The following is a 21,577-nucleotide window of genomic DNA, read 5'->3' as shown; positions in this document are numbered from 1 at the left end:
ATTAAGATTAAAAAATAACTTAATATAGGGCCTTTTACCCAAAGCGTTCAGACCACAAGAATCCTTATACAGAATTCATCACTGACTGTTAAACCATATTGTTCCAGCCAAACCTCTTAACTTTAAATATTTTAATAAAATGTTAAATCCTAAGGCATTTTCCTTAAGGTGATAGTCTTTTCCACCTATTCTGGCACATCCTGAAGATTGCTGGTTTTGAGACTATTTATATCATCATCACCATTATAAAAATACATCAAATTTAGTTTTTACCACCTCTCTACTCCATCCATTGACAAGCAGAAGGCATATTCTAAGAAATTATAAAGCCCAGCACCAGTGTGTGAATGTCACGGTCAGTGTCTGCAGCAGAAAAATGGTAGTAAAGCACTGATGAGCCTGGCCATCAAACTAAACATTTATCTCACTTTCATATGTTACACAACTCATTTGCCCCTCCTCTTTAAATACCCAAAATCCATTATTTGGCTGATCTAAGATGACAAAAGGATAAATCCCCATATGTTTTACCCGTTGGCTCCCTTTACCCAAACCCAAACACACATTTGCGTTCACCATGTTCTGCTGTGTTAAGGCTTTCTCTATAGAATTCTGTGTGGTCGTTTGGTTTAACTGATTCTCATCATGTATTAAGAGTAGATTCTGTCCAAGCCCGAGAATTTTCATCTTTCAGAGTAGAGAGTTTCTTCCGCGCAAAAGGCCTGAGTCCCAGCAACCTGCAGGCTGCCACTCGGTACTTCTTCGACATGATGTTGTACAATATAGGATTGATGGCAGCACTAAAGTAAAAGAGGACAAAGGAGACCAGGTTGCAGTACTGGCTGATCACAACGATCTCCATGGACCCAGCCTCGAAGGATTTGGAAAACAAATATCGTCCTACGTGAAAAGGCAGCCAACAGAGTATGAAAGCAAACACGACCACAGCTGAAAGAAAAATAGAAGAATGGCGTGTTAGATCAAGGATTCACAGCTCCATGAGTTTTCTAATTACACTTCTTTAAACTGTTTTCGGATTGGAGTTCACTCTGGAGAACCTTTGGCTAATGTAGCAAGATAACGAATTTGGAGACACAGTATTCTTTTCTGCCTCGCTTCTTCAGATTCTCCTACTCTTTCAGTATAGAGTACTGCATGCTCACTAAGTGCTCAATAAATACCACTGAATGACCGATTCCCAGCTAGTTCTAATCCCTGACAAATTGGTAGGAGAGTAAAGATTACTTTAGACCCCAATACTCATGAAGAAGTTGATAGAAGTATGTGCTGATCTAATAATTGCCTGAATTGAATGGCTTGATTTATGAGTCAAAGAGCGATGAAGGTGACTAAAATGAATATTGGCGGCATGGTCAAGAAACAGACAGGGAGGCACGGATTTGACAAAAACAGCAATGGAGCTATCACTGCTACACCACTGGATGAATTTTTTAAAAAATAGTTCTGTTATGAAAGACTAAGTAAACATGAAGATTCAATAAAGTTAGTATTTTAGAAAGGCATTTGGGGATTATGGGATTACAAATAGTTCCAGATGTTTCACCGCATCTTTTTAAATACATTGCTCTTATTTTCATATAAGCCTCTGTGAAACTATCCTCTCTGTACTTTTGTGTTTACATTCTTTTGCTCTAGAATGGTCACTTTTATTACTTGTCTTCTCAGTTTTCTCCAGCAACATTAGAAATGCTGACAGCCTAAACCTATTTATAAGCTTCAATGGAAATTAGTACACTTTAAATGTTTGAAATGCTTTGTGTCATATTTTCTCTATACTGGTTTGCAATTTTTAAGACCTCTTTTAAAAGCATATTTCCCCCCAAACACACGAAGTAAACATTTGGAAAAATTAGACTTCCTTCAAATATTAAGTTATTCCCTTTGCTTAATTGAAACAGATGTGGTTGATATTTACAAAAGAAAGTCGGTTGCTTCTACTTTAAATAATTACCATACATGAAGAAAAGACATTTTGTCAAGTTTTGGGTGTTTTGAAATTAGAGCTTTTAGATAGAGATCACTGTTTAAAATTACTGATTCAGTCTGTATGATTTGTTTAGAGATAAATTTTCTTGCTACAAGCCGAACAAGGAAGAAACAACAATCTAGAATGTACTTGACCATTTAGCCATTTATTTACAAAAATTCTTAAAATTTTACTCATATTTATACTATTTAAAATCTGAATTAAATGTCTATGAATTTAAATATGTAGATTATTTTTGATACAGCATAAGGATAAATTTCATTTTCTTTGCTCATAGAAATGAAATTTTTCCTTATGTTTTATCAAGACTGTAAGATTACTCAGAAATGAATCATCTACCTGAGGTCAGTTTTTATAAAGATTGTCCCTCAGTAACAACTCATGTTTATTCTATACAGCTTTATCTCTGCAAGACAAAACAATAGATTTCTTCTTCCTCTGACTTGGGAAAATGCTAGAAATCCAAATAGACAGATTCTGTATTCTGATAGGATGTAAGGTCGATTTCATAAATGAATGAAAACTCACGACACTGACATGGAGTGGGTGGTTTATTTCCAAAGCATTGTCTAGGCAAAGTCAAGTGCAGCGGAGCTATCTAGCCATTCAAGAAAAACAACAACTCTTAAATGACAGAGAGTCTGAGTCCTTTTCTGTATCCATGAACCAGATTGGCTGCCAGTATCAATTTGCTCAATAACTGCCCAATTCTCTTGCACATCCCAAGATTCTAAAGCCAGCTATTTAAATAGTTTCTACAGCAGAGAATGACTTTAACCCCATAACCTGAAAATCACTGGATTGGGTCTATCATTTGATTCTGAACTTGTAAGTGCTCATTTTCTCTAAAGCCCTTGAACTTGAAGGAGTTGGAAAACTCCCGAGTTTCTTGCTCTGAAGTTAAGATCAAGGGTTAAGTTGAGAAGTAGCATGGCATAGTGGCAGGAGCACTGGCTGGGGTGTAAAAGGATGAGGGTTCTAATCCCGGCTCTGCCACTTGTCTGCTGGGGAAACCACCTTGGGCAAGCCACTTCACTTCTCTGAAGCAGCATGGTGTAATGGATAAAGCAGGGCCCTGGGAGTCAGAAGGTCATGGATTCTAATTCTGACTCCTCCACATCTGCTTTGTGACCTTAGGGAACTCACTTCATTCACTTCTCTGGGCCTCAGTTCCTTCAACTGGAAAATGGGGATTAAAAGTGTGAGCCCCATGTGGGACACCCTGACTACCTTGTATCTACCCTTGTATCTTAGAGAAGCAGCGTGGCTCAGTGGAAAAAGCATGGGCTTTGGAGTCAGAGGTCATAGGTTCAAATCCCCGCTCCATCAATTGTCAGCTGTTTGACTTTGGGCAAGTAAATTAACTTCTCTGGGCCTCAGTTACCTCATCTGAAAAATAGGGATTAAGACTTTGAGCCCTCTGTGGGACAACCTAATCACCTTGTAACCTCTCTAGTGCTTAGAACAGTGCTTTGCACATGGTAAGCGCTTAACAAATACCATTATTATTATTATTCTCTGGGCCTCAGTTCCCTCATCTGTAAAATGGAAATGAAAAGAGTGAGCCCCATGAGACTACCTGCATACCCTGGATCTACCCCTGTGCTTAGAACGGTGCTTCACACATAGTAAGCGCTGAACAAATACCATATTATGAAGCTGCAGAATAAAATAAAGTATCGTTCTTCTGATGACTTTGCTTTTTTTTTTTAAAGAAGGAAACAGGGTGACACAGGTAAGGTTTAACACACACACACATACACACACACAGATCCCCCTTTCCTCATATCCCTCTCCCTTCTGCATCACCTCTACTCGCTCCCTTTGCTCTCCCCCCCACCCCGCCCCACAGAACTTATGTATATATCTAGAATTATATGTATTTATATTGATGCCTGTTTGTTTTGCTGTCTGTCTTCCCCCCTCGAGACTATAAGCTCATTGAGGGCAAGGATTGTCTCTATTGTTGTATTGTACTTTTGTACTTTCCAAGTGCTTAAATACAGTGCTCTGTACACAGTAAGCACTCAAAGGTGACTGAATGGACAAATGAATGAATCATACCTAAGATTTTCATCCCAAAAAATACACACACAACACACACACACACACACACACACTGATTGTACCTAACATTTTCACCCAAAAAAGGCCCCCCCCCACACATTGTACCTACGATTTCCCCCCCAAAAAAGACACATGCACATCGTACCTAAGATTTTCACCCCCAAAGACACACACACACACACACACACACACACACACACACACAGATCATACCTAACATTTTCACCCACCAAAAAACACATACAGAGATCATACCTAAACTTTCACCCAAAAAGAGACACATACATAGAGGTTGTACCTAAGATTTCCCCCCAAAAAAGACACACACACACACACACATTGTACCTAAGATTTTCACTCCCAAAAGAGACACATACCCACAGTGATAGTACCTAAGATCTCCCCCCGAAAGACACACACGTAGAGACTGAACCTAAGATTCCCCCACAAAAGACACACACACACACACACTCATTCGTTCATTCAATCGCATTTATTGAGCACTTACTGTGTATTCATTCATTCATTCAATTGTATTTATTGAGTGCTTACTGTGTGCAGAACACTGTACTAAGCACTTGAGAAGTACAGGTCGGCAACATATAGAGACAGTCCCTACCCAACAAGGGGCTTACAGTCTAGGAGGGGGAGACAGACAACAAAACAAAATATGTAGACAGGTGTCAAAATTGTCAGAACAAATAGAATTACAGCTATATGCACATCATTAACAAAATTAATAGAATAGTAAATATGTACAAATATATACAAGTGCTGTGGGGAAGGGAAGGAGATGGGGAGATGTGGGGGTGGGGAGGTGGAGAGGAAAAAGGGGGCTCAGTTTGGGAAGGCCTCCTGGAGGAAGTGAGCTCTCAGTAGGGTTTTGAAGGGAGGAAGAGAGCTAGTTTGGGGGATGTGTGGAGGGCAGGCATTCCAGGCCAGGGGTCGATGGTGGGAGAGGCAAGAACAAGGCACATTGAGGAGGTTAGCAGCGGCAGAGGAGTGGAGGGTGTGGGCTGTGCTGTAGAAGGAGAGAAGGGAGGTGAGGTAGGAAGGGGCGAAGTGATGGAGAGCCTTGAAGCCGAGAGTAAGGAGTTTTTGCTTGATTCATATGTTGACAGGCAGCCACTGGAGATTTTTGAGGAGGGGAGTAACATGCCCAGAGCGCACATTGTACCTAAAATTTTCACCCCAAAAGTGACACATACACACAGAGTACCTAAGATTTCCCCAAAAAAAGAGACACAGAGATCGCATCTAAGATTCCCCCCAAAGTCACACACACACACACACACACACGATCGTACCTAAGATTTTCACCCCAAAAAGAGACACATACCCACAGAGAGTACCTAAGATTTCCCCCCAAAATCAATCAATCAATCAATCGTATTTATTGAGCACTTACTATGTGCAGAGCACTGTACTAAGCGCTTGGGAAGTACAAACTGGCAACACATAGAGACAGTCCCTACCCAACAGTGGGCTCACAGTCTAAAAGGGGACAAGAGAGAGACATACCCACAGAGTACCTAAGATTTCTCCCCCCAAGACACACACACACACACACACACACAAACACATCGTACATAATATTCTCATTCAAAAAAGAGACACATACCCACAGAGATAGTACCTAAGAATCCCCCCCCAAAAAGAGATGCAAACACACATACAGATCATACCTAAGATTTCCCCCCAAAAAGAGACACACATACACACACGCACACATCGTACCTAAGATTTTCACCCAAAAGAGACAAATAGCCATAGAGATAGTACCTAAGATTTTGCCCACTCAGAAGAGACACAGAGAGAGGCCATACCTAAGATTTTCCCCCCAAAAGAGACACATACGCACACATTGTACCTAAGATTTTCACCCAAAAGAGACACATAGCCTTAGAGATAGTACCTAAGATTTCGCCCCGCAAGAGACACACAGAGACACAGAGAGAGAGCCCATACCACGGATTTTCACCCCCAGAAAAGAGACACACACACACACACACACAAACACACAAACACACCCACAGAGCGTACCTAATATTTTCACCCCCAGAAAAGACGCACACAGACAGAGAGAGCGAAAGTGAGGCCTTACCTAACATCTTAACAGTTTGCCTGTGATTCTGCTCCCGGACGGAGGCCCCGAGGCCTCCCCCTTGGTCTCTGTTCCTCTTGCAGAGTTTCCTGCCAATGAGGCCATAGAGGACAGTGAGGCAGAAGACGGGCAGGAAGAAGTAGAGGCTGGACGTCCAGACCATGACGGTGAGCAGGCCAGACCTGACGGCGAACTCAGTGGCCCGGCACTCGTTGGTGGCCAGCGGGTCAGTGCCGTTGTCATGCTCCACGCCCACCAGGACGAAGATGGGCCCGGCGCTGCAGAAGGACACGGCCCAGATGAGCGAGATGACCAGCTTGGCCCGGCCCTTGGTGATGACCGCCTTGGCCCGCAGCGGGAAGCAAATGGCCAGGTACCGCTCAATACTCAGGGCGGTGATGTTGAGGACGGTGGAGTAGGTGCAGCTCTCGCTGACAAACTGGAAGAGTTTGCAGAGGGGCGAGCCCAGGTGCCAGGGCCGCTGCTGCCACAGCCGGAAGAGGTCAAGGGGCATGCACAGGAAGATCAGCAGGTCCGACAGGGCCACACTGGACAGGTAGAGGTTGGTGGTGGTCCGCATGGCCCGGAACCTGCTGACCACCAGCACGGTCATCAGGTTGCCTGAGATGCCGGTGATGAAGAGCAGGACGCAGGCAGCCGTCACCCCGGTTAGGACGGATGCTGGGAAGAGGCGCAAAGCTGGCTCCTCCTGGCCCACCGAGGACAGGCTGGCGTTGGACCAGGGCCCCGGCCTCCCTGCGGGGCTACCCATGCCCACCGCCCCCACCCCCGGGAGACCCCTCGGGGACCCTCCCCCCAGGCCTCTGGAGACCCCGGAGTCCAGTCTGGGGCACCGGCCTGCTGGGGGACCCAGGAGTCCCGTCCGGCTGAGCTAGGGCTGGGAGCTCTGTCCTGCTGAGATCTTGCTGGGAGCCCTCGCAGATCTGTCCGGCCCAGCAGGTCCTGGGAGTCCCTGGAGTCTAGTCTGGAGCTCTGGCCCACTGGGGGACCCAGGAGTCCCGTCCGGCTGAGCTAGGGCTGGGAGCTCTGTCCTGGTGGGAGCGTGCTGGGAGTCCCTGGACCTCCGTCCAGCTGAGCCGGTCCTGGGAGCCCCCGGAGCTCTGTCCGGCTGAGCTAGGGCTGGGAGCTCTGTCCGGCTGGGAGCCTGCTAGGAGTTCCTGGACCTCCGTCCAGCTGAGCCGGTCCTGGGAGCCCCCAAAGCTCTGTCCGGCTGGGCGCTTGCTGGGGACCCAGGAGTCCCGTCCGGCTGAGTCTGTCCTGGGAACTCAGTCCGGCTGGGCGCGGGTCCTGGGAGCCCCCGGAGTCCAGTCTGGGGCTCCGGCCCGCTGGGGGACCCAGGAGTCCCGTCTAAGCCGGTCCTAGAAGCCCCCGGAGTCCAGTCTGGGGCCCCAGCCTGCTGGAGGACCCCGGAGTCCCGTCCAGTTGAGCTAGGGCTGGGAGGTCTGTCCTGCTGGGAGCGTGCTGGGAGCCCTCGCAGCTCTGTCCGGCCCAGCAGGTCCTGGGAGCCCCCTGAGTCCAGTCTGGGGCTCCGGCCCGCTGGGGGACCCAGGAGTCCCGTCCGGCTGAGCCAGTCCTGGAAGCCCCCAGACCTCTGTCCGGCTGACCTAGGGCTGGGAGCTCTGTCCTGCTGAGAGTCCTTGGAGCTCTGTCCGGCTGAGCCGGTCTTGGAAGCCCCCTGAGTCCAGTCAGGGGTTCAGACCCGCTGGGCGACCCCGGAGTCCCGTCCGGCCGAGCTAGGGCTGGGAGCCCCCGGAGGTGTGTCCGGCTGCGCGCCTTCTGGGAGACCCCGGAGTCCCTGCTGGGTGTTGGGCTTTCTGAGCGAGCCCCGAACCCTCGAGGACGCCCACCTGCCACGCTCACACGACCCGCACCCCAAAGCCCCGCACCCCCAGAGCCCCAGACCCCCAAAACCCAGGACCCCCAAAGCTCCGGCCTCCAGAGCCCCGGACCCCCAAAGCCTCGCACCCCAAAGCCCCGCACCCCCAGAGCCCCGGACCCCCAAAGCCCCGGACCCCCAAAGCTCCTGCCCCCAGAGACCCGCACCCCCAGAGTCCCGGACCTCCAGATCCCCAGACCCCCGGAGCCCCGCACCCCCAAAACCCCAGACCCCCAAAGCCCAGGACCCCCAAAACTCCGGCCTCCAGAGCCCTGGACCCCCAAAGCCTCGCACCCCAAAGCCCCGCAGCCCCAGAGCCCCGGACCCCCAAAGCCTCGCACCCCAAAGCCCCGTACCCCCAGAGCCCCGGACCCCCAAAGACCCGCACCCCCAGATCCCCAGACCCCCAGAGCCTCGCACCCCCAGAGACCCGCACCCCCAAAGCCCCGCACCCCCAGCACCCCGGCCGGAGCAATCTCTGCTGGGGCCCCCGGCCCCCCACAACCCCCCAAGCTCCCCCGGCCCCGTGGCCTAGGTGCCCGGCTCCCGCGTGGACGCCCCCCGACCCCCCCCCCTCCTCCCCTCCTCCCCGAACTGCGGGAGCAGCCCCCGCCCTCCACCCTGCTAGGAGTAATCATGGCCGTGGTTAAGCGCTTACTACGTGCCAGGCGCTGTACTAAATGCTGGGGTGGCTACAGGCAAATCGGGTTGGACACGGTCCCCGTCCCACTTGGGGCTCACAGCCTCCGCCTCCACTTTACAGATGTGGGCGAGCCCTTCTAGACTGTGAGCCCACTGTTGGGTAGGGACTGTCTCCATATGTTGCAAACGTGTACTTCCCAAGCGCATAGTACAGTGCTCTGCACACAGTAAACGCTCAATAAATACGATTAATTGATTGATGAGGGAACCGAGGCCCAGAGAAGTCAAGCGATTTGCCCAAGGTCACACAGCAGACAGGGGGAGGAGGCGGGATTAGAACCCTCCTCCCGGGAGGGGCAGGGGAAGGAAAGATGAAGATGGAGTGGGGGCTGCGGGGTCTAGGGGGACTCCCGGGGACAGAGCAGGACAGGGCAGGATGCCACCTGGCAGAGAGGGAAATCTCCACCAGCGAGGCTTCATAACTGGGGAGAGGAGCTTTGCCCAGCGGATCACCCCCACCCTCACTACCCTCACCACCCCATCCCTCGCCCCCAGTCTCCGGCGGGGGCAAGGCCGCAGTGCTTGGCGGCTCTGCCACTTGTCAGCTATGTGACTTTGGGAAAGTCACTCACTTCTCTGTGCCTCAGTTCCCTCATCTGTCAAATGGGGATTAAGACTGTGAGCCCCGAAGTGGGACAACCTAATCACCTTGCATCTATCCCAGTGCTTAGAACAGTGCTTGGCACATGGTAAGCGCTTAATAATAATGATAAGCGCATTTGTTAAGCGCTTTGTGCCACACACTGTTCTAAGCACTGGGGAAGATACAAGGTTATCAGGTTGTCCCACGTGGGGCTCACAGTCTCATTCCAGATTTTACAGATGAGGTGACTGAGGTAAAGAGAAGTTAAGTGCCTTGCCCAATGTCACACAGCTGACAAGCAGTGGAGGAGGGGTTGGAACCCATGACCTCTGACTCCCAAGCCCGTGCTTAACAAATACCAACATTATTATTGGCGGGAGCCTCGACGCCCCTTCGGAGGGATACTGAGGCTGGCAGGCTGCCCTTCCCCTTCCAGCCATCTGCCCTCCTGTCTTCTCATTAATTCCATTGGATTTATTAATAATAATAGTATTTGTTAAGCGCTTACTATGTGCCAGGCACTGTTCTAAGCCCTGGAGTAGATACAAGGGAAGCAGCGTGGCTCAGTGGAAAGAGCCCGGGCTTGGGAGTCAGAGGTCATGGGTTCTAATCCCGCCTCTGCCACTTGTCAGCTGTGTGACTTTGGACAAGTCACTTCACTTCTCTGTGCCTCAGTTACCTCTTCTCGAAAATGGGGATTAAGACTGTGAGCCCCACGTGGGACAACCTGAACCTTCTATCTACCCCAGCACTTAGAACAGCGCTTGGCACATAGTAAGCGCTTAACAAATGCCAGCATTATTATTATTATTACTGCAAGGTAATCAGGTTGTCCCACGTGGGGCTCACAATCTCAATCCCCATTTTAATAATAATAATGATGGTATTTGTTAAGCGCTTACAATGTGCAAAGCACTGTTCTAAGCGCCGCAGAGAAATGAAGTGATTTGCCCAAAGTCACACATCTGACAAGTGGCGAAGTCGGGATTAGAACCCACGACCTCTGACTCCCAAGCCCGGGCTCTTTCCACTAAGCCACAATGCTTCGCGAACGCTTTTATTGAGCGCTTACTACGGTGCAAAGCACTCGGGAAAGTACACTGCAGCAAGAAATAGAGACGATCCTGCCCAAAACGAGCTCACAGACCAGAGGCGGAGCTCCCAGTCGCAGCCCGGAGGGCACCGAGGCAAGTCACCCGCTCCACCCATTGCATGGCACTCGCTCGAGGCTATTTCCTCTTCATTCATTCATTCAATCGTATTTAGTGAGCGCTTATTGAGTGCAAAGCACTGTACTAAGCGCTTGGGAAGTACAAGTCGGCAACATATAGAGACGGTCTCTACCTAACAACGGGCTCACAGTCTGGAAGGGGGAGACAGACAACAAAACAAAACATGTAGACAGGTGTCAAAATCGTCAGAACAAATAGAATTATAGCTATATAGACATCATTAACAAAATAAATAGAATAGTAAATAAGTACAAGTAACATAAATAGAGTTGGGCCCCATACCGCGAGGGGAGGTTTCTCCGGGCAGGCAGTGTAACTAAACTGAAATTTAAGAGGTGTGAAAACTGGGCTTACCCTTGCCCAGGACTCTAGCTTGAGAATGGGCTGAGAATGGTGAGCAGAGTCCCTCTGCCACATTCCTGGGCATGGAGAAGTCGCCTTAAACCAGGCTTCTGAAAGCAAATCTGTCAATGGCATTTGTTGAGCTCTTACTCTTTAGAGCACTGTACTAAGCACCTGGGAGGGTACAGGGGAGTGGGTAGATGCGATCCCTGCTTTGTGTTCTCCCAATTGCCGTGCCATACTCCTTTGATAGTGTTTTTTCTTTTGCCAACTATTTTCTCAACAGTGCCAAAAGGCAGGCCTGAGCTTGCATTAATGGCACCAATTAGGGTCAGGTGTGGGTTTAATTAAAATCTGCACGTGTAGATTCTGAAAGCTGGGCCCAGTTTGTTTATGCTTTAGATAAATTCACTGCCCCAAAAAACTTAACATGCAATCCCTTGCCTACTTCGACTATCACGGATTGTTAAGTATTTAAAAATCAATTACACTATTAAAAAAAACCCCTCATATTATCCTTATTTTACCATGTCACAGAAAGTTACCTCATGGCAATTAATGCAAGCCAGCATCCTAGAATCGACTCTGTTTAGTAACATTTATTCTCATTTATTCTCCAGAACACCAATGTCACCTTTTAAAGTAAAATTCAAAATGCACAATTTAGCAATTTACAACTTTACAAAATGCAAGTGTCATGTCGAATCCATATGTTTCATTTAAAGAATTAAAACTTCATTCACACAGATTATTGTTCATGGGCAGAGGCTAGTCGGGGCAGCATTCTCTAAGAAATACCTCTACAGGCTAGGGTTGACTATTGATTATCATTCATTCATTCAATCATATTTATTGAGCACTTACTGCGTGTAGAGCACTGTACTAAGTGCTTCGGAAGTACAAGTCGGCAACATACAGAGATGGTGCCTACCCAACAGCTGGCTCAAATTCAGCAACAAAGAGAGACAATCCCTACCCACAACGTGCTATTCATCTCGCTGACAGATTTTTCGAATCAAGGGCAATTCTACTCCTGAGAAATTGCCACCCTTGGTTTTGCAATAGGGGCTGTAAGAGAATGTGCTTCTCTCATGCTATGGGGTCAGGGGGTGGAGTGTGTGTGTGTGTGTGTGTGTGTGTGTGTGTGTGTGTGTGTGTGTTAAGGAGATTGGGGAGTATTTTAAACAATTACCACAGAGGATGATGTGCAGAGACAGGAGAGATACAAAATGTCAATTGCTCAGCACATTCTTCTCTCCTTTAGTGAGCACCAAGAGAGCGAAGTACATGGGGAAATCTAGAATTGGAGATGGAATGGCAGAATTTAGGCTGCCTGGAAGTTGCAAAAACACATAGCTTTCTTTGGTTCTTTTTCTGCCTCCCACCCTCAAACTGCCAGAGTCCTGCAGGACTCAGTTCCAAGTACCCTTCTGTTCTCTCTCAATACCCTTTCCCTGGGAGAATTCATTCATTCATTCATTCATTCATTCAATTGCATTTATTGAGCACTTACTGTGTGCCAAGCACTGTACTAAGCACTTGGGAAGTACAAGTTGGCAACATATAGAGATGGTCCCTACCCAACAATGGGCTCACAGTCTAGACGGGGGAGACAGACAACAAAACAAAACATGTGGACAGGTGTCAACTCATCAGAATAAATAGAAATAAAACTAGATGCACATCATTAACAAAATAGAATAGTAAATATGGACAAGTAAAATAAATGGAGTAGTAAATCTGTACAAACATATATACAGGTGCTGTGAGGAGTGGAAGGACGTAGGGCAGATGGGGGGGTGGGGGAGAGGAAAAAGGGGGCTCAGTCTGGGAATGCCTCCTGGAGGAGGTGAGCTCTCAGTAGGCCTTTGAAGGGAGGAAGAAAGCTAGCTTGGTGAATGTGCAGAGGGAGGGCATTCCAGGCCAGGGGGAGGACGTGGGCTGGGGGTCGATGGCGGGACAGGCGAGAATGCGGTACCGTGAGGAGGTTAGCGGCAGAGGAGTGGAGGGTGCAGGCTGGGCTGTAGAAGGAGAGAAAGTAGGTGAGGTAGTAGGGGGAGAGGTGATGGAGAGCCTTGAAGCCTGAGTGAGGAATTTTTGCTTGATGCGTAGGTTGACTAGTAGCCAATGGAGATTTTTGAGGAGGGAGTAACATGCCCATAGCATTTCTGCACAAAAGTGATCTGGGCAGCAGCTTGAAGTATAGACTGAAGTGGGGAGAGACAGGAGGATGGGAGATCAGAGAGGAGGCCGATGCAGTAATCCGGTGGGGATAGGATGAGAGATTGAACCATCAGGGTAGCGGTTTGGTTGGAGAGGAAAGAGCAGATCTTGGCGATGGTGAGGAGGTGAGACCAGCAGGTTTTGGTGATGGATTGGATGTTAGGGGTGAACAAGAGAGCGGAGTTGAGGATGACACCAAGTTTGCGGGCTTATGAGACGGGAAGGATGGTAGTGCCATCTACAGTGACAGGAAAGTCAGGGAGAGGGCAGGGTTTGTGAGGGAAGATAAGGAGTTCAGTCTTGGACATACTGAGTTTTAGATGGCGGGCAGACATCCAGATGGAGATGTCCTGAAGGCAGGAGGAGACCCGAGCCTGAAGGGAGGGAGAGAGAGCAGGGGCAGAGATGTAGATTTGGGTGTCATCAGCATAGAGATGATAGTTAAAGAGATGGGAGCAAATGAGTTCACCAAGGGAGTGAGTGTAGATGGAGAACAGAGGGGACAAAGAACTGACCCTTGAAGAACCCCTACAGTAACAGGTTCAACTACCATCTCTACACCGATGATTCCCAAATCTACCTCATCAACCTTGACCTCTCTCCTCTACAATCTTACATTTCCTCTTCCCTTCAAGGTCATCTCTACTTGGATGTTCTGCCAACACCTGAAACCTAACATATCCAAGACAGAGCCCATCGTCTTCCCACCCAAACCCTCTCCTCCCGGATCTTCTCCCCTAATATAGACAAGCCCACCATCCTCCTGTTTCACAGTGCTCTGCACATAGAAAGTGCTCAGTAAATACCATTGACTGATTGATTTCACAAACCTGGAATCTTGGCAAAATCCTCCAGCCCGTTGTTTCCATTAACCTGCATATTCAGTCTGTAACCAAATCCTGTCTGTTCTACCTTCAACAACATCTCCTCTGCATCTAATCTGGTATTCATTCCTTCCTTCATTCATTCAATCATATTTATTGAGCACTTACTGTGTGCAGAGCACTGTACTTAGAGCTTGGAAAGTGCAATACAGCAATAGAGACAATCACTGCCCACAATGGGCTTACAGTCTAGGAGGGGGAGAGACAAACATCAAAACCATTAAACAGGCATCAATATAAATATTACACTGGCCCAAGCACTTGTATTCCACTGCCCCATCAACCTCCTTGCTGGCCTCCCTGCCTCCAGTCTCTTCTCCTTCCATACTACTCTTCACTGTACTGCCTTGTTCATTTTGCTGAGAAATTATTTTGCACCTTTCTTGCCCACTCCTATCCATCTCCACATCAAACAGAAATGCCTTACCATTGGTTTTAATCAGTAAATCAATCAATTGTATTTATTGAGCACTTACTGTGTGAGAGCACTGTATTAAGCACTTGGGAGAGTACAACAGGGTTAGTAAACATTTTCCCCATCAATACAGGCTCAATTAGTTGTCCCACTACAGCCTAGATCACAAATTTTATTTCTCTAACACCAGAGTACTCACTGTCCCTCAATTTCATCTCTCTCAAAGTCAACTCCTTGCTCAGTCCTCCTTCTTCATACCTGACAGACCATAACTTTTGCCTTTTCGCACCTGACAGACCACCACTCTACCCTTCTTCAAAGTCCTACTAAAGTCATATCTTCTTCAAGTAGCCTTCTCTGATTAAGCCCTCATTTCCTGAACCTAATAATAATAATAATAGTGGTATTTGTTAAACACTTACTATGTGCCAGGCACTGCTTAGTACAGTGCTAAGCGCTTAGTACAGTGCTCTGCACACAGTAAGTGCTCAATAAATATGATTGATTAATTGTACTAATCACTGGGGTGGATACAAATAAATCAGGTTGGACACAGTCCCTGTCCCATGTGGGGCTCACGTTCTCTCTCCCTCCTTGGTTGCCTGGGACCATAGGTCTGAACCCCTTTATCACTTTGATTCTCACCCAATCCCAGACCCACAGCACTTAACGTACATCTTCATATACTCTGTTGATTCTCCTATCTGCAATATTTTAAAGAATCTGTCCCCGCTACTAGGTTATAAGCTCCTTAAGGGCAGGGCTCATGTCTATCAATTCTATTGCAATGTACTCTATCAAGTGCTTCGTTCAGTGCTCTGCCTACAGTAAGTGCTCAGTAAATACAATTGATTGATTGTCTTGGCTAAGTCCACAATAAAATTTGTTCATTGGATAAAATTGAAAATAAACAGAACTCAAACGACATTTATTTTCATATTTGAAAATCATCAGCCTGGGTAAGGGGTATATATTTTCTGGAGCCTCCAAGTGAGTTAGCAGGTGGGAGTTTTCAGATTCTAGCTTTTTCAAGTGCTTAGGACAATGCATTGCACTGAACTAAGTGCTCTGTGTGGAGATGCCCTGGATGCCAGAGGACATGTGAGATGTTGGGGCTAATGGGATAGACTTGGGAGTCAGCTGCAAGGAAGTAGTAATTGAGCAGGAGAATATGAGACCTAGAGAAGCAGCTGGCCCTGGAAGTCGGAGGATTTGGGTTCTAATCCTGGCTCCGCCACATGCCTGCTCTATGATCTTGGGCAAGTCAAGTTCTCTGTGCCTAGGTTACCTCATCTGTAAAATAGGGATTTAGACTGTAAGCATCATATGGGACAAGGACTACATCCCACCTGATTACCTTTTATCTACTCCGGTCTGATGCTTCTAACAGTGCTTGACACATAGCACACATTGCTAAACTTCTCACTGTGCCACGATCTCTTCTGTAGTGCCACCGACCTCTTGCCCAAGTCCTGCCTCTGGACTGGAATGCCTTCCCTCCTCAAATCTGACAGACAAGTATTCTCCCCACTTCAAAGCCTTATTGAAGGCACATCTCCTCCAGGAGGCCTTCCCTCAGCACCCCCTTTCCTCTTCTCCCACTCCCTTCTTTGTCACCCTGACTTGCTCCCTTTCTCTCCCCTCTTCCCAGACCCACAGCAATTATGTAAATTTCTGAAATATATTTGTTTATATTAATGTCTATCCCCCCCCCCCCCAGACTGTAAGCTCATTGTGGGCAGGGAAAGTATCTGTTTATTGTTGTATTGTAGTCTCCAAGCACTTAGTACAGTAAGTGTTCAATAAATATGATTGATTGAATGAATGAATAAATTGAGGTTTAAGACTGTGAGCCCCATGTGGGACAGGAACTGTGTCCCTGGCTCTGTCATGTGTCTGCTGTGTGACCTTGAGCAAGTCACTTCACTTCTATGTGCCTCAGGTACCTCATCTGTAAAATGGGGATTAAGACTGTGAGTCCCAGGTGGACAGGGACTGTGTCCAACCTGGTTAGTTAGTGTCTATCCCAGGACTTAGTACAGTGCCTGGCACATAGTAAGCACTTAACAGATACCATCATCATTATTATTATTACAAATTCTGTTGTACTGTCCCCAGAACTGAAGCTCAGTGCCCTGCACACAGTAAATGTGCAATAAATACCACTGATTGATTGATTGATTAGGATAGAATAGGGTTAATTAGACTTGTCAAGGAGGAGGTCATTGGTAATTTTGGAGGTAATATCAGTGAAGTGGAGGGGTAAGAACTAGGTTGTAATTTTTAGACTGTACACTTATTGTGGGTAGATAATTTGTTTATTGTTGCATTGTACTCTCCCAAGCACTTATTACAGTGCTCCACACAGAGTAAGTGCTCAATAAATATGATTGAATGAGGGAATGAATGGTCAGTAAAAATGGGAATTGGAGGAGAGGAAGTGAAGGCAGAGACTGTATATAACCTGTTTGAGGAGCTAGACAGGAACAGGAGCAGAAATATGTGGTGATAGATGTAGCTTGCAATGAGATTCAGAAAAGGCTTTTAAGTGTAGGGGGAAAGAGCACATGTGAAGACAGGGGAAAGAGTCAACAGAGAGCTAGCAGTTGAACATGGTAGTTAGGGATGGGTGAAGGATGAGGTTAAGTGTTTTTAGAAGGTGTCGGAGATCGAGATGGGCAGGAAATCACCTCGAGGGACAGCTGGGGATCATCAATTGATGATATTTATTGGGTCCTTACTGAGAGCAGCCCTACTCAGGGTCACACCTGGAGAATTCCCACTACTCTACCAGTCTCGACTGCAGGAGGGAAAGTCAGGCAGAGGCATATCCATTCCATCTTAGCTTGGCCAGTGGCTAGCTAGTGGAAGGCAATCTGCTACAAGTCAAAACTTACCCTTGCTGGGCAGCAATGGCATGGGAGAAAATCGAGGGTGAAGACTCAAATTTACTGCATGGAAAGAGGCGATGGTAAACCACTTCTGTATTTTGACCAAGAAAACTCTATGGATCCACAACTAGAATGACTGCAGATGGAGGTGGGGCATTCTGGGAGAGATGTGTCCATGGCATTGCTATGGGTTGCAAATGACTTGATGGTATAAAATAAGTCTGAGAGAAGACACTGTACTAAGCATTTGGGAGAGTATAGTAGAGAAGATTGAATTCTCACATATGGAGGCACAGAATACATTAAGTAGCATGGCCTAGTGGAAAGAGCATAGGCCTAGGAGTCAGAATAAAGGACCTGGGTTCTAATGCCAGTTCTGCCAATTGGTTTGCCAATTGTTTGCTGTGTGACCTGGGAAAAGTCACTTCACTTCTCTGCTCCTCCATTTTCTCAACTGTAAAATGAGGATTAAATATCTGTTCTCCCTCCTACTTAGACTTTGAGCCCCATGCAGGATGGGGGCTAATCAACTTGTACCTGCCCAGCTCTTAGAACATATTTAGCATTTAACAAATGCCCCTTTAAAAAAAGGAGACTCTAGACCTACCAAACAGCAGAACTTTACTTTAGTGGCGAGAGGATTAGTCAGTGCATTATTTACTCTGACTTTTTGACCATACTCATAATATTATCTAGTGCTTAGAACAGTGCTTTGCACATAGTAAGTGCTTAATAGATACCATCATTATTAATTAATTAATATTATTAGCATGCTGTCCATAGTCATAATATCATCTATTAATAAATTAATGTTATTAGCATGCTGTTGACCATCATGGAGTAGCTTAAGAACCTTTATAAATTGCTCAGGTCAGCCAAATTTACTTAGTAATCTCCAAAGCCCTGGTCCAGTGATGGTAACAATGACCATAGGCTAGAGGTCTTGTCTGCTGTGTGACCTTAGTCAAATCACTTCACTACTCTGTGTCTGTTACCGCATCTGTAAAATGGGGATCGAGACTGTGAGTCCCATGTGGGACAGGGACTGTGTCCAACCTGATTTGCTTGTTCCCACCCCAATGCTTAGTACAGTGTCTGGCATGTAGTAAGCGCTTAACAAGTTCCATTATTATTATTATAATTGATGCTGCTCTCTTCACTTTTACCATATCATTCATTCATTCACTCAATTGTATTTATTGAGCACTTACTGTATGCAGAGCACTGTACTAAGCACTTGGGAAAGTACAAGACAATAGTAAACAGAAACATTCCCTACCCGCCAATGAGCTTACAGTCTAGAGTGGGGGACGGAGACATCAATACAAGTAAATAAATTATAGATATGTACATAAGTGCTGTGGGGCTGGAAGGCATGAAGAACAAAGGGAGCAAGTCAGATGCAGAAGGGAGTGGGTATCTGTCAAGTTGAAAAGATCATGTTTGCTGTGTTGTGTTTCGGTCTGAGCCACATTGTGATTCAGATAATGCAGAGTTGATTATGTTCTTCAGGAGTCGGTACTGCTCAGAAGGATTCCAGCTAGAATCTGGCCGGCAGTGGAAAACAGTGAGAGGTTCCTGAAGTTTCTTTAGGCTATTTTTCCTCTTCTTCTTGAAGATGAGGATTATGGTTGCATTTTCGAAGTCTTATGGCATTTTCTCTGTGTTCTGTATGTTGAATAAAAACTAGTGCAGGCATTGGCTTCTTGCTTGAAGATTTCTGAAGGAATACTATTAGATACTATTAGACCTAGTCTACTATTAGATTAGTATTACTTACTAATTACTAGTTTACTACTACTACCATTATTAAATTACTAATTTACTAAATTTACTAAATTACTATTACTACTACTAAATTACTATTTACTAATTTATTAATTACTATTAGATATAATCTACTGTTAGATGTAATCTAATGGATCTAATACTATTAAATCCATTTTTCATAACTTTGGCAGAGGTCATTTCTTCAAATGTCATAGCTAAATAGGAATAATTGTGGTATTTGTTAAGCCCTTATTAAATGCTGAGGGAGACACAGTCCCTACCCCATATGGGGCTCAGACTATAAGAGAGGGAGGACAGGTATTGAACTCCCATTTTCCAGATGAGGAAATGAGACACAGAGAAGTTAATAATAATGATGGTATTTGTTAAGTGCTTACTATGTGCCAAGCACTGTTCTAAGCGCTGGGGTAGATAGATGATTATCAGGTTGTCCTACGTGGGGCTCACAGTCTTAATCCCCATTTTACAGATGAGATAACTGAGGCACCAAGAAATTAAGTGACTTGCCCAAAGTCACACAGCTGACAAGTGGCAGAGCCAGGATTAGAACCCATGACTTCTGACTTCCAAGCCCGTGCTCTTTCCACTAAGCCACACTGCTTCTCTAAGTGACTCGTCACTTAACGATCATTCTGCCCATCTTCAAAACCTTATTAAAATCACATGTTACCTTATTTGTAAAATATGGATCACTACCGTGAGCCCCATGTGGGATATTCAATCGTATTTATTGAGTGCTTACTGTGTGCAGAGCACTGTACTAAGTGCTTGGAAAGCGCTTACTATATGCAAAGCACTGTTCTAAGCGCTGGGGAATTTACAAAGTGGTCAGGTTGTCTCACGGGGGGCTCACAGTCTTAATCCCCATTTCACAGATGAGGCAACTGAGGCACAGAGAAGTGAAGTGACTTGCCCAAAGTCACACAGCTGACAATTGGTGGAGCCGGGATTTGAACCCATGACCTCTGACTCCAAAGCCTGGGCTCTTTTCACTGAGCCATGCTGCTTCTCTGACATGGACATGGACTTTGTTCAACTTTATGGGACTGTGTCTACACCAGCATTTAGTGTCTGGCACACAGTAAGTGCTTAACAAATACCATAAAATTAAAAAAAAGATTTAAAAAATGCACCAAGAGCTGTGAACTTTAATATAGGACAACACAACAAGGGATGATCTTTCTGTGTCCACAATATGGCTGAAACTGTGGGTCCCACATTGACCTTTTCAGTAATATTCATTCATTCGTATTTATTGAGCTCTTACTGTGTGCACTTGGGAAGTACAAGTTGGCAACATATACAGACGGTCCCTACCCAACAACGGGCTCACAGTCTAGAAGGGGGAGACAGACAACAAAACAAAACATGTAGACAGGTGTTCAAAATTGTCAGGAAAAAATGAAATTATAACTATATGCACATCATTAACAAAATGAATAGAATAATAAATATGTACAAGTAAAATAGAGTAATAAATCTGTAAAAACCTATATAAAGGTGCTGTGGGGAGGGGAAGGAGGTAGGACGGGGAGGGATGGGGAGGAGGAGAGGAAAAAGGGGGCTCAGTCTGGGAAGGCCTCTTGGAGGAGGTGAGCTCTCAGTAGGGCTTTGAAGGAAGGAAGAGAGCTAGCTTGGTAAATGCGTGGAGGGAGGGCATTCCAGGCCTGGGGGAGGACGTGGGCCAGGGGTGGACAGCTGGACAGGCGAGAATGAAGCACAGTGAGGAGGTTGGCAGCAGAGTAACACACATACGCACAGATTCATTCATTCATTCAATCATATTTATTGATGGGTGAATTTCTCAGTCTATGGCATCCTCTTTGAATGAGGACATCTGTATATACTCAATCCCGTTGTTGGGTAGGGACTGTCTCTATATGTTGCTGACTTGTACGTCCCAAGCGCTTAGTACAGTGCTCTGCACACAGTAAGCACTCAATAGATATGATTGAATGAATGAATGAACCCCCCAGACTCTCCTCCACCTGCACAGTTAACACTTCCCTTAATGTGACCAGCCCAGATTGAAAAGACGATCTTGTGGTTAATAACTTTGGCCACTCACTCCTTAAGTACTTCTACTTCATACACCCAAGATTGTATCTATTCTCTTGGTTATTTTAAGAAAATACCCCTGAAGAGAGCAGAGAAAGCTTGGGGGTTCAGCTAATTGATCCTGCTCCCAGTGGGGCCAAGTAATTATTCATTCATTCATTCAATCGTATTATTGAGCGCTTACTGTGTGCAGACTACTAAGTGCTTGGAAAGAACAATTCAGCAACAGATAGAGACAATCCCTACCCAACAATGGGAATTATGATGGGGAAGGAATTTTCATTGTGTTTCCCTCTACCCAAACAGTACCGGATCCTGTTGATTGAGTGCTTTGCACAAAAAAAAAGCCCTTCTGTACTGTAAGCCCGTTGTTGGGTAGG

At 46.3% G+C, this 21,577-nt stretch overlaps 1 protein-coding gene across 1 annotated transcript; it reads right to left on the bottom strand.

Annotated features, from left to right (window-relative positions):
• Positions 1-523: 523 nt before the first annotated feature.
• GHSR (growth hormone secretagogue receptor) lies at positions 524-6,951 on the bottom strand. Its single transcript, XM_038744969.1, has 2 exons — positions 6,180-6,951; positions 524-948 (listed from the first exon to the last, which is right to left on the bottom strand). Exons 1-2 carry the CDS (start codon positions 6,949-6,951, stop codon positions 644-646), a joined length of 1,077 nt encoding a protein of 358 aa, XP_038600897.1. The 3' UTR covers positions 524-643.
• Positions 6,952-21,577: the final 14,626 nt, after the last annotated feature.

Source organism: Tachyglossus aculeatus, chromosome 1 (assembly GCF_015852505.1).
Source record: "Tachyglossus aculeatus isolate mTacAcu1 chromosome 1, mTacAcu1.pri, whole genome shotgun sequence".
NCBI lineage: Eukaryota > Metazoa > Chordata > Mammalia > Monotremata > Tachyglossidae > Tachyglossus > Tachyglossus aculeatus.
This window is presented reverse-complemented; position numbering and strand designations above follow the sequence as displayed.

What these genes read in the sequence shown, in the direction of transcription:
- GHSR (XM_038744969.1), bottom strand. Translation starts at nt 6,951, where the DNA reads ATGGGTAGCCCCGCAGGGAGGCCGGGGCCCTGGTCCAACGCCAGCCTG. An exon ending in GCAAACTGTTAAGATGTTAG is followed by an intron (nt 949 to 6,179) that starts GTAAGGCCTCAC and finishes TTTTTCTTTCAG; the next exon opens with CTGTGGTCGTGTTTGCTTTC.